General features: G+C 37.6%; 1 protein-coding gene across 2 annotated transcripts in view; it reads right to left on the minus strand.

Moving 5' to 3' along the window:
* GRIA4 (glutamate ionotropic receptor AMPA type subunit 4) overlaps window positions 1–14,967 on the minus strand; it is a 398,719-nt gene that overhangs the window by 67,223 nt on the left and 316,529 nt on the right. The window contains exons 6-10 of one of the 2 annotated variants that reach the window (XM_079788919.1): window positions 14,902–14,967; window positions 7,990–8,157; window positions 6,667–6,771; window positions 3,366–3,476; window positions 1,358–2,061 (exon numbers count right to left, since the gene is read on the minus strand). The exon at window positions 14,902–14,967 is cut by the window's right edge and continues 93 nt beyond it. In XM_079788919.1, the coding sequence (XP_079645045.1) occupies window positions 2,029–2,061; window positions 3,366–3,476; window positions 6,667–6,771; window positions 7,990–8,157; window positions 14,902–14,967 (483 nt within the window). In that variant the 3' untranslated portion in view covers window positions 1,358–2,028. Of the gene's footprint in view, window positions 1–1,357; window positions 2,062–3,365; window positions 3,477–6,666; window positions 6,772–7,989; window positions 8,158–14,901 lie in introns of those variants that run through there. The other variant, XM_079788918.1, reaches the window with a different exon arrangement.

A 14,967-nucleotide genomic window follows, 5' to 3' on the forward strand; every position in this document is an offset into this window, starting at 1 on the left:
AGCTTTTAGGTTTGTAACATAATTCTGACACTGTGGGAAAGGCATTTGGATTTATGGAAATGTTTCCTAAAGGGTTGGTATGTTTATAAGATGATAAGAAATACTTTCTTCGTTGAATAATGCAGCGGAAGCATCATTTAGCTTCAGTAGAAAAGACTGTGGGAAATGGGGTTTGGCTGAACTATCAGTGCGTCATCCCTCCTTTTCCAGAGTTCAGCATCCAAGGAAAGAAGACAGGCCCCGGGGGAAAGCTGCCTCTCCTTCCCAGAGTCCACTGCACACCGCCCTTCCCTCAGGCGCTGCCCTAGTCCAAGCCACAGGGCACGTATTTGGCTTCCTTAGGTGGTTTGCAGAAATTATTATTTTAAATGTAAGAAGTTAAATCTGTATGGTAGGATGCTGATAAGTTTCACAGATTTTATAAAATTTTTAGTCACCAAGACTGAAGATAAAAAATGATGACCATCTGAGTCCAAAACCGTAGACCTTTCAACTTTGCAGTTAGGATTTTCATTTGATGATATTGACAATTTTATTTTTTGTTCAAATTTAGCTAAGTTAAATTCAGTAAGACTATATTCAGGTAGAATAAATTAGACATTAAAGTGAACATCACATTATAGATATACAACACAAAAAATAAAGTTAAACAGTGCAACACACTAAAGTTACATTTTATTTAAGAATGCTGTGTAACATTTATTATGTCTCTTGTCTGATTTCTCTCACTAGCATATATTTTCTGAATGCAAGACTTGGTCTATTTTGTTCTCTTACAGATCTCCAGACTTCTAACTGTGCCTAACACAGAGTAGACGCTTAATAAATATTTATGAAGGAATGAATAAATGAATTGATCAATCAATTTTATTTAACAATAGCATATATCATTACATTGTAGCAACCGATAAATAATAACATTCACAAAGGAAAGACAAATGGGAGAACAGCAATACCATATCAATTCAATCAGAATGAATGATCTCCAGTGCCACACACTCTCAGCCTTCTTCTGTGTCTAGATATCTATCTTGCACACATTACAATGTCTAACCAATTCCATCTATTTTGGAATTTTTCAATGGAATTTGGGGGATTATTACATGCAGATGCTAATATCTTGTTCATCTACAATGAACCATATTTTTTTTTCTCAAAAGGAATGATGTGGTAGAGATGTCACAGGTCCCAGGCTACCATTTTCAACAAAAGCAAATACAAGGAACACTTTCAGGGAAAAGATTCTGGTATTAACTTTTTTTTTTTAATTACTGAACAATTATGTAGTTGCAAAGACCAGAGGTATTATGTATATGAAGATAACATTTTCATACAAAAGACAGATACTAGTGTTGTACTATTTTGATAGCAAAATATTGATAATATCACTGTCAAACAACAGATAATTTTACAGAATATTCTTTATGTATTTTCAATCAATGTTCCTTATTTTTTATAGCATGCTTCCAGAAAAACTAGCCATGCTTGCAAAATTAATTTAATATTTTGGTTTTAAGAATTAAATCTCCAGCCCCTTTATTAACAGGGATAGAAAGAAGATGCTCCAGATTACCGTACCTATAATGCACACTAAAACACTTTATTTTACACAGAACAGGCAAAATTTCAAAAAATTTTTTAAAGAAAACATTGCATATTCAGAAAATAAGCACACAAATTCATAGATATTTACTTTTAGAAAATCTACTTGGAATTAGGAGTGATATAATTCAATTATTTACGTACAATGACCTCATTTCAAGGTATTGGAACTGATATGTCAGAATCGCTAAGTGATTCTTTTTCAACATCTATTTATTTTCTTGAGAAAGATGAGGATTAAGTCTTCTTTTGTTCTTGTTTCCCAGAAAAGTCACAGAACTTAAAAAAATTTTTTTCTGGTAGTCCAGAGTTGGTCATCCAGGAAGAATCCCATATGAAAATTTAGATTAAATTTACTACACAGGAGAACAAGACTTGAGCCTTGTTAGGAATAGTCGAACACCGTGGAACTCAATTCTTTCTCGATCAATTTCTTAAAATAGGATTCTTCATCAGAGGCTGAAAAGAGGAGGACTGTACTGAAGTATGAATTTCCATTACTGTGTCTTTTTTAGGAAAAGAAATATATATGCATTGCTTTCCAAGTCCCATGCAAATATTACACAATTAAGTTAGAAGGTATATAGTTTGCACTCTTACACAAAAACTGTTGTTGATTGGTTTCATTCTAAAATCATAAGCTTCTGATCAAAACTTGGCAGATCAACATTAAATTGCTGTCTGGTGATGCAACACAGATAAAGCTAATTGCACATATGAAAGCTTCTCTCTGCATTTTTATGCTTTGACCTCAATGTCAAAATGTTGGAAATAACTCAGCATTATTAAAACCTCAAATTAAAATTACATGAGCTAAAAACTAAATTACATAAAATACTTCCACTTTATTTAGAGTAAGGGCTCCATAAATAATTAAAAATATGTTCTGCCGAACAAGACAGTGAGCTGAGGATGTATAAATTTAAATTAGATAGAAAAGGTCACCGATTGTTGATCTCCTTTGACTAGCATTGACTCAAAGGGCATGTTTGACTTTAGAAGAGAAAAATATATAAGAATTTCAATTATTTAAAAGGTGGCTTCATGAAAATCTCTTTGAAAAAGTAGCCTTAAAATTCAGAGTATTTTTGTATTTTAGGAGTTGAATGAATGAAGCAGTCATATTTTTCTTAATTCCTTGAAGTCCTATACATTATTTTGTTATTTGTCACTAGTCAATGAGAAAAATAATCAGTGCAAAAATTTGTTTGCATTAAAAATAAATATAAAACAAAATTTATTTCTAAAGCATTCAGTTGTAAACATGCTCATTAAAATCTTCACATTCATTTCTACACCATACAAACAGACAATGTGAATCATTGCCCAATGATTAAACTCCCTGGAAATAATAATTTTAAACACCATTAACTATTATTACATTGATATTTAAAAATATAATAACAATAATAATATGGTGTTTACTACCAGATATTTTAGGTTATTGGTTATTGATCTTTATCATGTTCATTCTTTTGTCCTTTGGAATCTTAGCATTTTACACATTCCCAACTAGAGCGTGACAGTTTCAATTTTTGACATTTGAGCATTTTTCTAAGAACAACAATGCAACAGAAGATAATACAAATAAAAGTATGGAATGTACTCAAAGCTCAGGACAAACCTACTCAAAGTCTCATCAGACTTTTGTGGATCAGAGCACCCGTGTCACCACTACTTTCGCCCTCCCTCTTCACCACAGCTGGGAATTAAAATTGCCTGTGGACAAAACGGAACAGCATAAAGCATAGACCAAAACTTACCATAATAGTGGTTACAACCACTGTTCTGTTCTCAATAGCTGCTGTGTCATTGCCAAGAGTTGGTACATCTTGAATCAAGACTAATTTATCCATGTCATTCCAGTAACCAACCTGCCAAATAGAGAAAATTCTTGAAAACACATTTTAGAATATTCTTACGGGAACAATGAGTGGTGTTAATAAGAAAACAAAACAAATTAAAAACATAGATAAAAAAGAGTTTGGAAGTTATTTTTAATTGGTGATGAGCCAGCTTTCCTGATGTTAAAGATACCGCCTGATTATGCATTTGGCAACTTTACAGTTTAGAATTATGGAGTAGCCGAGGCATTGGGAATGAGTGGTTCAAAAGGAATGTGGACACAGGTGAAAGACCATTTTATGTTGAGCCTCTCTTCTAGTGAGATGGACTGGCACTCTAACATTGTATGATTTTATCAATAACGGTACAGGTCTCACTGTAAAGGGAATAGCCATATTTACAAAGGGACATTTGTAAATATGGCTGTTTTCCAGCAAAAACAATTTGATGTTTTCCAGCAAAACCAATTTGTGTTTTTTTAAAGCAACATAGAAACAGTTTTTGATTGACATAACCAAGTCCTTTGGTAACAGTTTTTTCATTTCTGAAATGCTAAATACATCAGAGATTAATAAACAATATTTTCATTTTCAAAATTACTTTTTCATTTTTAAATGAAATCCTTATCTTAATTTGTCATGTAAATTTGATAGGAAACTTACTTTCATATGATAAATTAAGTAGGTAAGTGTTTTATAAAGTAGTAAACTATAATGGACCTTTTTTTTTTCTTTTAGAGAGAGGAAGGGAGAGAGAGGATAGAGAGAAGAGTGAGGAACATCAGTGAGAGAGAGAAACATTGATTAGCTGCCCCTGTAGGCACCCGACAGGGCACCAGATCCAAAACCTGTCTTTGTGCCCTGACCGGGAATTGAACCTTTGACCTTTCTGTATATGAGCCAATGATCCAACCAACTCAGCCACACCTGCCCAGGCCACAATAGGGTCTTAAAGGAAAGTTAGGAGCCTTTGTATCATGCAGAACATTATGTAATACAATGGTTACCGCTATTGACTGCGTGCTTTGCAACAGGCGCGGTACTTAGTGCTTTTGTAAATATGCATCTTAAAGTTTATAAACAGAGCAAATTCAGAAGTAGATGCTGTTATATCTATGGTTTAGATTTTAAAACCCATATTAGAATATTAAATACATTTCACCAGGTTATACTCCAGTAGGGCCAGAATTCAAAAATCAGGTCTGTAGGACATCAAATTCATATATGCTTTGTTATCATGCTTCAGAGCAACCCCAAACGGATGCTTATTTAATGCTTGCCAAACTTTTTTTCTTGAATTTCTGGATGCAGTTCCTAAAACTTATGTGTCCAATAAAATGTATGCAATAGCTCACTGGTCTGTTCACTACTTGTTCTAATATGTGTAGGAAGTCTCTCTTGCTTCCTTCAAGTTTCTAAACTGTGTTAGCATTTGCGCACATATTAAAATAAAATAAGCATTAACATGTCAGAAAGAAGCACTATATTAGTCATAAATAGTTTATATATAACTCAATAACAGAATAGTTGGAGGAAATTTTTCATTAATATGGCTGGCTGTACTTCGCGTGATCTGAAATTATGAGTGTGTATGAATTCAACAATTATTTTCAATTGTTCATATGAATTCATTTGTAGCTGGTATTTATTTTAATAACCCAATGATCAATTTAATTTAAAAACAAGTATGCCTCTGAGTCCTACCATCTCTCAAGTCCTACATGTACTTGAAAAAACGCAACATATTAGTTGTTTCCTGTTAATTCTCCTTTCTACAGGACAGTCGTATGACATGAAAACAGGTTTGAGAGTTTAGCCCTTCGTTAGCTGCAGCCGCCCTCCAGGTCTCAGCGGCGTATTCTCTGGGAAAGCCCATTTTTCTTTATTAATGAAAGAAACACCACGGAGCTGGGGCACATTCTGGAGAGTCCTCACATGTTGGCCAGACCTTGACATTTTGGATTTAAAAACAACCTGTGATGCCTCCAAAAGATAAATGATTTAGAAGTGCTGACAAATTAAAATAACAAGCAAAAATGTACCCAGCTGTATCTATTCGCCTTATATCTATTTACAATTCTGGTGAAAATAAAAAGCCATCGTTTCGAATGTGGGACCAATTAATGGTAGATCTCACATGGGCCATGGACTGATTGGAAAGGAAGATTATATGGAGTGGACAGTGATACAGGGGTCTCTTCGTAAAGAAAGGAATCTGGAAGCTTGGACCTGGAACCTCATGTGACATGGAGGAGTTTCTCTCTGGTTCTTCACAACATTTTACAATTTGCTAGGAACTTTTCCCAGGCCTAATCTCATTTCATCAGATAGGGACCTAGGTATTTTCTGAGAGAGAGGAATTGGTTGAAAAATAGTTTTGTAATGCTAGAGCAAAAATATGGAAGCATTCAAATCACTAAACTGGCAAGGGGTGTCAGAAAAATATTTGTTTTCTTTGGACTTGTCAAGATGAATTGTGTATAAATCTAATCATAATATAATGTAAGGGGAAAATCTCTGTTTACAGTGGACTTTGCCTATAAGAAGGGGGTTGAGTAGCGATTGAGGGTCTGTGAGGATTCCCTGTTCTACTCCTCGTTGGCTCCTTCAAGAGGATTTGCTGGGACTTGTCAATTCCAGCTCTAAAGAGAACCTTAACGGATCCTGGGACTCCTAGCTTAGCAGCCAGGAGCTGAGCCCTGGGGCTGGATCAGGCTTGGTCTCCACCATAGCTCCATCTCTTCCTAGCTGAACATCCTGGGCAGATAACTTGCTTCTCTCAGCCTTACTTTCTCTCCTATAAAATGAGAAAAATAAATCCTACTTTCCGGTTGTTGGGAGGATTACATATAAAAATACACATTGATTTTCCATTACTGTGTCTTTTAATAAATATAATTTCTACTATTATAAAATCCTGAAACCATGCAAGTCTGGCCCTGGAGCATTGTCTGGGGAAGTGGGGGGTCACCAGATGCCAGGAAGAGCCCACCGTACTTAGGAACTGGGACGTCAGAACGAGCACTGTGGCTCCTGCTGAAGGAGACCCTCCGTCGGTGTCCCTGCTGCAGAAGTCAGACAAACGCATGGGCAGATTATCAGGACAGTACTATTGTTAAGTACACATATTTAAAAAATGCAGAATATCCAGTTCCCTTTCACCTATAAGCCTTTAAAAATGTCAAATGCAAAGTAAGACAACAGTTGGAGCGTGGCTCACCTTCCTGGGCCCTGTGCTCTTTAACTCAAACACATCCATTGTGTAATTGACCCTGCGTCCGTAGTGGTCAAACTGGACATTCCCTGTCAGCCCTTGAATTCGAACCTATAAATGAAAAATAAAACAGACCCAAACATGTGTTTATTTGCCATTTCACCTACAGAAATCTCAGCTTCATCGGTTAGGCTCAGAGTAGATATAGGTGTGAAACTATACAAGCAACTCACTAGCACACCATGGGATAGAATCTGAAAGAGAAATACCAAAGGAATGTATAAACAATTCTACTATATACCTGGGAGATGAATATGTGTAATTTGTTTTTTATATTATAAAGTTTCTATTGTAACTGACAGAATACTCCTTAGAATTGAAGTATTGTTTATAGGAACAGAAATATGGTTTGTTTATATTTACTTTTCAGTTTTATCTGTAGATGCACATAATAAACAGCCCTGATAACCACATTGGATCATATTTCTCCTTGCTAACATTAAAATTAAGATGTAAAAAATTAAAAATATACATATATTTTGAAAATATTCACATGCATTTTATTCCAAATTTCCTTCTTATTCATTTTTTATGTAACATGTTCTGAACGCATGGCATTTCAGAACACTTAAAATGTAATATTTAAAAATATAAACATAGTACATTAAACGTTTGAAAAATAGTGTTAGTATAACTATAAAAGACTAAAATCAATAATCTAAGGTTACAAGGCAATTTCAAGATCTACGGAGATTGTCATTAGCAGTATTTTCCAAATATTTCTGGGTCTTCCCCATTCTTGGCTCGAGGTAAGTTCATACTTCCTGAATCCCTGCTGGTGAGTGAGGCCTATGTGACTCTCTTCTGACAAATGAGTTGTAAACAAATGTGATGAGGGCCACCACTGGGCCAGAGTTTAATTGCCAAATTGAAACCTTGCCTCAACTTTATTTTTTTGGTAACATTCAAGATGGTAGTTGCTCTGTCAGCCTGGTTCCCCCTGAGTGATTACAATAAGCACAGTGTCCCTGCTACCCTAGTGTGTGTGTGAGTGAGAAACTTTCTTCTATGGTTATAAACCACTGGAAGTTGGGGTTGTTTGTTAGTACAGCATAACCTAGCTTATCCTGACTAAACATCTACACCAGATATAATCAATGGTATTCTTACCGGTATTCTATTTAGAAATGTCTCAAAAATGATAATAGTCCAATATATTAAAATGACTTTTACATATATTTACTTTCAAATACATTATTCTGTTTATTTGAATACTCTACTCAAACAGCAGTGTTAAGTAAATTGAACTTAAATAAAATTGCGAGTTACCTGTTTGAGTGTCCTCTCCATGTCAATTCCCTGGCCCCATGGAGCAGCAGGATTGGCCAGGCAATCCCCAGCATTTCCTCTCCTTGAAATATCAATTTTCTGCCTTCTAAGACTTCGGAAAGTTTCGGCCATCACCAGGACTCCATCATAAGTCAGAGCGGATGTGTACTAACAAAATGAAAGTAATTATAAGGGTAAATGTTAAAATCTTATCAACCAACAGGAATAGTCTGGCAGCACGGTGGGTTTATGACATAAAGCCCCATCCTGTCTGAAGCACAGTTAAATTATTGATAATTGTTTCTAGCATCGAGATTTCTATGATTGCTGGATTACAAAGACCATATACTCAATCTTATGATTCTGATTGATTTCTGAAGAGCAGAAATTCTAATGTCCAGTTGTCTAACAATGGGAAGAAGCAAAACCTTTAGGTGAGATGTTTTCATTAAGTTTCAGTAGAAACACTAAAGTATAGAAAGCTAAGAGCAGTGTTGCCGCCACCTGCCGTGTAGCCTGCTGCTGTGGTGGAGACCCAGGAGGGCTGGGATCTCTCACCCTTTTCCTCTTCCAAAATGCCTGGCTGGGAGCCTTGAGATTTAATATATGTCTGTTGATCTGAAGTGCGTATCTTTGTTCAGTTCCTCAGAAGACTGAGTGTTTATTGTTACTCGGATGTTGGATGCCAGAAATAGCATCTACTTGTTTAACAGATGTGTTTGCACCAGTCACTGTGCTAAATGACAGTGAGTACTGCTATGTCCATGTCTGCTGAATGTGCTCAGGAAGGCTAAACCATTTCTCCAGTTTTCCATCATAACCTTGGATCACAGTGGAGAAGTGAAGTTGAGACTATCTGTTTTTTGATAATCGCCCAATGCTTCTCTTTGAGAAAAGACAGAGCACTCATGAAAGGATTATTAAGGTTAGGAAAGTGAGGAAAAAACAGGTGAAAATCAAAATAAAACAGGGAATTCTTGTAGGGTTTGATAAGAAAATTCCCAATCATGAGGAATATGGCACTATTTTTTTGAAGCATGGCAGAGCATGACAAAAAGCTACATTAGCTCTTTCAGGAATTCCACGTGGTCAAATTTTTTTATTGATTTTTAAAGAGAGAGAGAAGAGAGACAGACAGAAAGAGAGAGAGAGAGAGAGAAAGATCAATTTGTTGTTCAACTTATTTATGCATTTACTGGTTGATTCTTATACGTGCCTTGCTGACTGGGGACTGAACCTACAACCTTCGTGCATGAGGACAGCACTCCAGCCAATTGAGCTACCCAGCCAGGGCCTCAATTCTATACGATTAACACATTCTAACCTTAAACTAGGTGTAGTTTTGTGCTGTGGAATATGGAAGATGATCTCCTTGATTTGCTGCTTATAAACAAGGAAAAACCATTTGAAATTCTACCTGTAGAAAGTAGACTTACGCAATATGCCTACTAGACATAGCAGCCAGCATTCCAGGAAAAACATAGAAACGTTAAAGAATATAGATTAACAAAGAATCTCTCAACGGTGGTACAGAACCTAATTAAAAAGCTTCCTCAGAAAGATATGTGTGAGGCGTGTAAATTAAGAGCCTTGCTACATATTCTTCAAGGACATGACAAAATAGGCTTAAGGACAGCACAGGCATTCACAACAGGTCGAAGTGGCTGAAGGAAATTAAAGTGTTAAAGCAAGGTGACAAATCAAAGATGAATATATACCTTCTCACCTCGAACAAGAAATTAATGTTTCTCTCTCTCTCTCTCTCTCTCTCTCTCTCTCTCTCTCTCTCTCTCTCTCTCTCTCCCTGCCTAGGCCAACATATCTTTTGAGTGTAGAAATCCTTCAAATCATCTTTTGGAAAGGCAAGAAAATAAAAACAAAAAATAAAGTAGGACTTCTTAAAAACAAAAGACAAGCCCTAACCAGTTTGGCTCAGTGGATGGAGTGTCGGCCTGCGGACTAGAGGGTCCCAGGTTCGATTCCGGTCAAGGGCATGTACCTTGGTTGCAGGCACATTCCCAGTGGGGAGTGTGCAAGAGGCAGCTGATCAACGATTCTCTTTCATTGATGTTTCTAACTCTCTATCCCTCTCCCTTTCTCTCTGTAAAAATTAATAAAATATATTAAAAAAAAGACAAGAGAATAATTGAATGTTAGTATTTTAGGATGAGAGAGAGAGAGAGAGAGAGAGGAAGAAAAAAACATTGTTGCTTTTTTTTTAATAGGGAGAAAAAAGCTGAGAAGAGATGGCACCAAAGAGCAAATACACTTGCTGTGTTTTAAAAAGCCCATCCGTTCTTAAGAAACAAGTGAACTGTAAAAAAGAACAGATGTCATACAGAGAGGAGCAGAGCAAAGCAGACATTCAACCCGAGCGTTAGGCCTTTGGCAGGTCATTGAGCTGATAGATGGACAGAAGCAGTAGTTTAAGTCAGCTTTACCTTTGCGAACGATTTAATTCTTTCCCACATGTCTTATTGTGCTAACCTTAAAAAATCATATATGTGGGCGTACACACTGCTAGATGGCATCCAGGAAATTCTTATTAATTAAACACTTCATTTTACTAACGTGGTTAGATTGGTGATGAGTGCTGTTTACCAAGGTTTGCAGATAACAAAACAGTTGGGCAGAATCATAGGGCAGTGGCAAGGGTCTGGGCTTTGAGAAGAAAGAACTAGATGAATTCTTGTTCTGCTCTGCACAATCTTATGGGAATGTGGAGTACATTTTCAGCTATGAAACACAAAACAGCGCAAAACAAAAAAACACCAAAAACAAACCTGTGGTCTTTGTGAGAATACAATTTTAGATCATATCTGAGAGCTCTTGAAAAATGTGCTAGACCCTGGCTGGCAATGGTGAGGACTACAAAGACACATAGCAGATGGTTTCTGCCCAAAGGTGTTTATAGATGTGACACAAGTAGACAGGTAACTACGATAAGTCCTTGGTGAGAAGTATACACGCAAAGATTATGGCGATTACAAAGGAGAAAGGATCATATGTACTGGAGGACTAAGAAGAGTCTTTACAGAGAAAGTGAATTTGAGTTCAAGGTTGGGGACGGTGGAAATGCAGGTGGAGGGCAGCTGAGGTGCAGCAAGAGCAGGGGACTGAGAAGGAGTGGGAACCGTTAGGACTGTTCAATTTTCCTGGCCCCAAAGGGAGCAGAGGGACAAAACCGGAAAGACATGTTAGGCCTGCATTGTGGAAAATCTTTATTCCGGAAGTGTTGGGAGATACCCATTGCCTTCACTAGCAGAAAGAGGCGGACAAGGAGTCAGAAAGGCTGGTTAACCTTGAAGGCTCTGGCAAGGGTCAGAGCCAAGCACCCACTGTCTAGTGGAGACAAAGGGAGCTGAAGCAACTTCCACCTTTTAGTCCTAGGTAAATCCTTGCTGATGGGCTATCGTCGAGCTATTATTGGAATTGCCTGCCTAAGGGCTATGGGTGTACCCCAGACCTGAATAAAAAGGATGGCAAGGCCAGGGCAAGGCGGAGTCTTTCCTCTTGAGCTGGGCTCCCGCCTGGCCCCCAATTCCCAAATTAATCTTTTCTTGTCTAGTCTCTTTCATTTGTGTGCGGCCTCCTCCAGAGCCTGAACCCTGAACCCCACGTGGGATGTTGGGGGGACACTCGCAACTGGCAGCCCAACGTGGGGTACTAGCACAGAAGATTTTTTTTATTTTTTAAAATATTTTTAAATATATATTTTTATTTTATTAAGGGAGAAGGATAGAGAGATAGAAACATTGATGAGAGAATAACACCATTGATCAGCTGCCTCCTGCATGGACCTACTGGGGATCGAACCCACAACCCAGGCATGTGACCAGAATCGAACCTGCAACCCCTTCAGTCTGCAGGCAGACGCTCTATCTATCCACGGAGCCAAACTGGCTAGGGCCAGAATATTGTTTTTGAAGGCAGTGTGAGACAAGGTCAGAAATCATGTTTTAAATATTGGTCAAAACACTACCAAAAAAAAAAAAAATCAAGTATAATTTAATTAATGTAATCCTCATTATTCATGGATTCCATATTTGAAAATTTGCCTTCTTGGTCAAATTTGTGATCCCCAAATCAATCATCAGGGCAGTTATTTGTATATGTGTGTGGCGCGGTGCTAACCTCAGCCCCCCAGGCACAGGTTCCCAGCTGCAGCCCAAGGCGGTGCTCTGCCTTCCTGTTTCAGCTCTCAGGCTGTAGACAAGTGTCCCTGTGTGATCTCTTTAGTGCCAGTTTTCTCACTGTTTTGTGCTTTTCGCTGATAATTTCACTGCTTAAAAGGGCTCAAAAGTGTAGATCTGCTTAGTGTTCCTCAGTGCAGGAAGGCTGTGGTGTGCTTTATGGAGGAAATACATGAGGTAAGCTTTGTTCAGGCATGAGTCATAGTGCTATTGGCCATGACTTCAATGTTAATGAATCAATAATCCTACATAATAAAAACCTAATATGCTAAGTGTCCAACTGTTCATTCGGCCAGTCGCTATGATGCACTCTGACCACCAGGGGGCAGACATGCTGACTGGTAGGTTAGCTTGCTGCTGGGGTCCAGCGGATAGGACTGGGCAAGATGGGCTGGACACGGCCTGGAGCCCTCCCGTGGTCCCTCCCTGGCCCCGATCATGCACCATTGGGGTCCATTGGCCTGGCCTGCACCCTCTCGCAATCTGGGACCCCTTGGGGAATGTCAAAAAGCCAGTTTCTGCCCGATCCCACAGGCCAGGCCGAGGGACCCCACAGGTGCACGAATCCATGCTCTGGGCTTCTAGTGTATTGTATAAGCTGTCTGTAAACAGAAACACGTGTGCTAAGTGTTGATCAGTGGACAAAAACGCTGTGACTGGAGGCTTGCAGGAACCTAATCTTGTATTTCGCCTGGGAACTAGGGTCCAGTGTTCACATTCAGTGTTCACAGCAACTTTACAAAACATAACTACTGTGAATAACAAGAATCACATGTATATATGGGGGTGGGCAAACGTAGGTTTACATTTGTTAGTATATGAAACACTTTATTATTGTATTATTATTTATTAATTGTTATATTTTTCATAAGTACAACTGTGAACCTACTTTTGCCTATCTCTGTATTTATTAAATGGCCACTGAGTGCTTAGCATCATGCTAAGAGCTGTGAAAGATGAGAAAATTATATGTATTTACATATAAAAATACATACGACACTAGATGCATTTTATATGCCAAAGCTGTAGCATAGATAAGTCTAGTTACAGGTTAGCAAATAGAAGATATTGGGATGGGCTAAAGGCAGGGAAGGGCTAAGGATGCCAGTGGTCCAGATCGGGGGGACCACAGTGGACGCTTTGACCACATGTTAATACTATCACTGAAATGAAAAATAGTCACAAGAAGCTACAAAACACTGACAGGAAGTTTGAAGCTCATTCTAGCTACTAAAACTCAAAGGGTAACAAAAACTTGAACAGATGGTTTGCAGAAGAAAGGTGAGCATAATTAATGGTCTCACAACACAAGGTGTGAGGAAGGAAGAGATAAGGTTGTCTCATGAGGAAGAGTGTCTCTGCAGATACTGAAGGCAAAATGAGGGGAGCCTGCTGTCTAGCAAACAGTCTAGATTAGAAATGTATTTAAAAGGAAGCTTTTCATTCTTCCCTTTGGGTATGAATACTGGATATGATTGAGCTTTTGACATGATTCATCTCTGAACCTACTAAAGGCAATAGAGAGAATAAAAGAATTCACAAGGTTTCTTTAAAAAAATTATATATATATATATATATATATATATATATATATATATATATGTATGTATATATTTATTGATTTTAGAGAGTAAGGGAGAGGGAGAGAGAGAGAGATAGAAATATCAATGATGAGAGAGAATCTTTGATCGGCTGCCTGAAGACTGAAGTGTCCCGGGTTCCATTTCGGTCAAGGGCATATGCCCGGGTTGTGGGTTCGAACCCCAGTAGGGTGTGTGCAGGAGGCAGACAATCAATGATTCTCTCCCATCATTGATGTTTCTATATCTCTCTCTCCTTCTCCCTTTCTCTTTAAAATCTATAAAATCATATATATATATAAGCGCCTCTGTTCTCTTTTGGAAAAAAAAAAAAACACAACAGGAAAAAATGTGCTATAATCAGAAATTTACCCACTTCCTTTGCAGATATGAATAACACTTCTGCAATGTCTATCGGAAAAAATTAAATAACCAGACCTTTTACTATTTATTTGAAAGAAAAATTTTTTAGAAGCTTGCACATTTTACATTCTACCAATTTCCTAATTTATATACTAATTTAAATCACTTTGAAAACATAGGTTTTTTTGTGTTGTTTTTTTTTTCCTGGGTGGATAGTTACCAATGTTGTTCAAATTTGAAATATTTAGTTAACAAATTTTGTTTGGAGCATACAATTCCCCTGGCTGGTGTACTCAGTGATTAGAGCATCGTCCGGTGCACTGATGGGTTGTGGGTTCAATTCCCAGTCAGGGCACATTCCCAGGTTGCATTTCGATCCCTGGTCAGGACATGTGTGTGAGGCAACCAATTGATGTTTCTCTCTCACATCAATATTTCTCTTTCTCTGTCCCCTGCTCCCTTCCTCCCTTTCTCGAATCAATGAAAAGCATATCCTTCGGTGAGGATTAAAATAAAAAAGCATTCCATATCTTCAATGGAAATTTATAAAGTAATAATAATAACAGGAAACTGCTTGAGCTAATATCTACCACTTCTACTCTTAAATATAGATATTTAGAAATTATTAAGGGCTTGTGCAGCACAGTGATAGTGACAAAATGCTTCTGCCCATCACACTATGTTTGATGACAAAGTATCAGAAAAACTGCATCATGAACTTTCTATGTTAAATTTGAAAAATACTAAACATACATAAGACAAAAACAAACAAATACCTTTGGAGGAGTCTCAGATCCTGGATACTCTCTCTGGTCTAGTTTCTTCCAGCGATCCATTAGTTT

The sequence above is a fragment of the Cnephaeus nilssonii genome (genome assembly GCF_951640355.1).
Source record: "Cnephaeus nilssonii genome assembly, chromosome: 13".
NCBI classification, from domain to species: Eukaryota; Metazoa; Chordata; class Mammalia; order Chiroptera; family Vespertilionidae; genus Cnephaeus; species Cnephaeus nilssonii.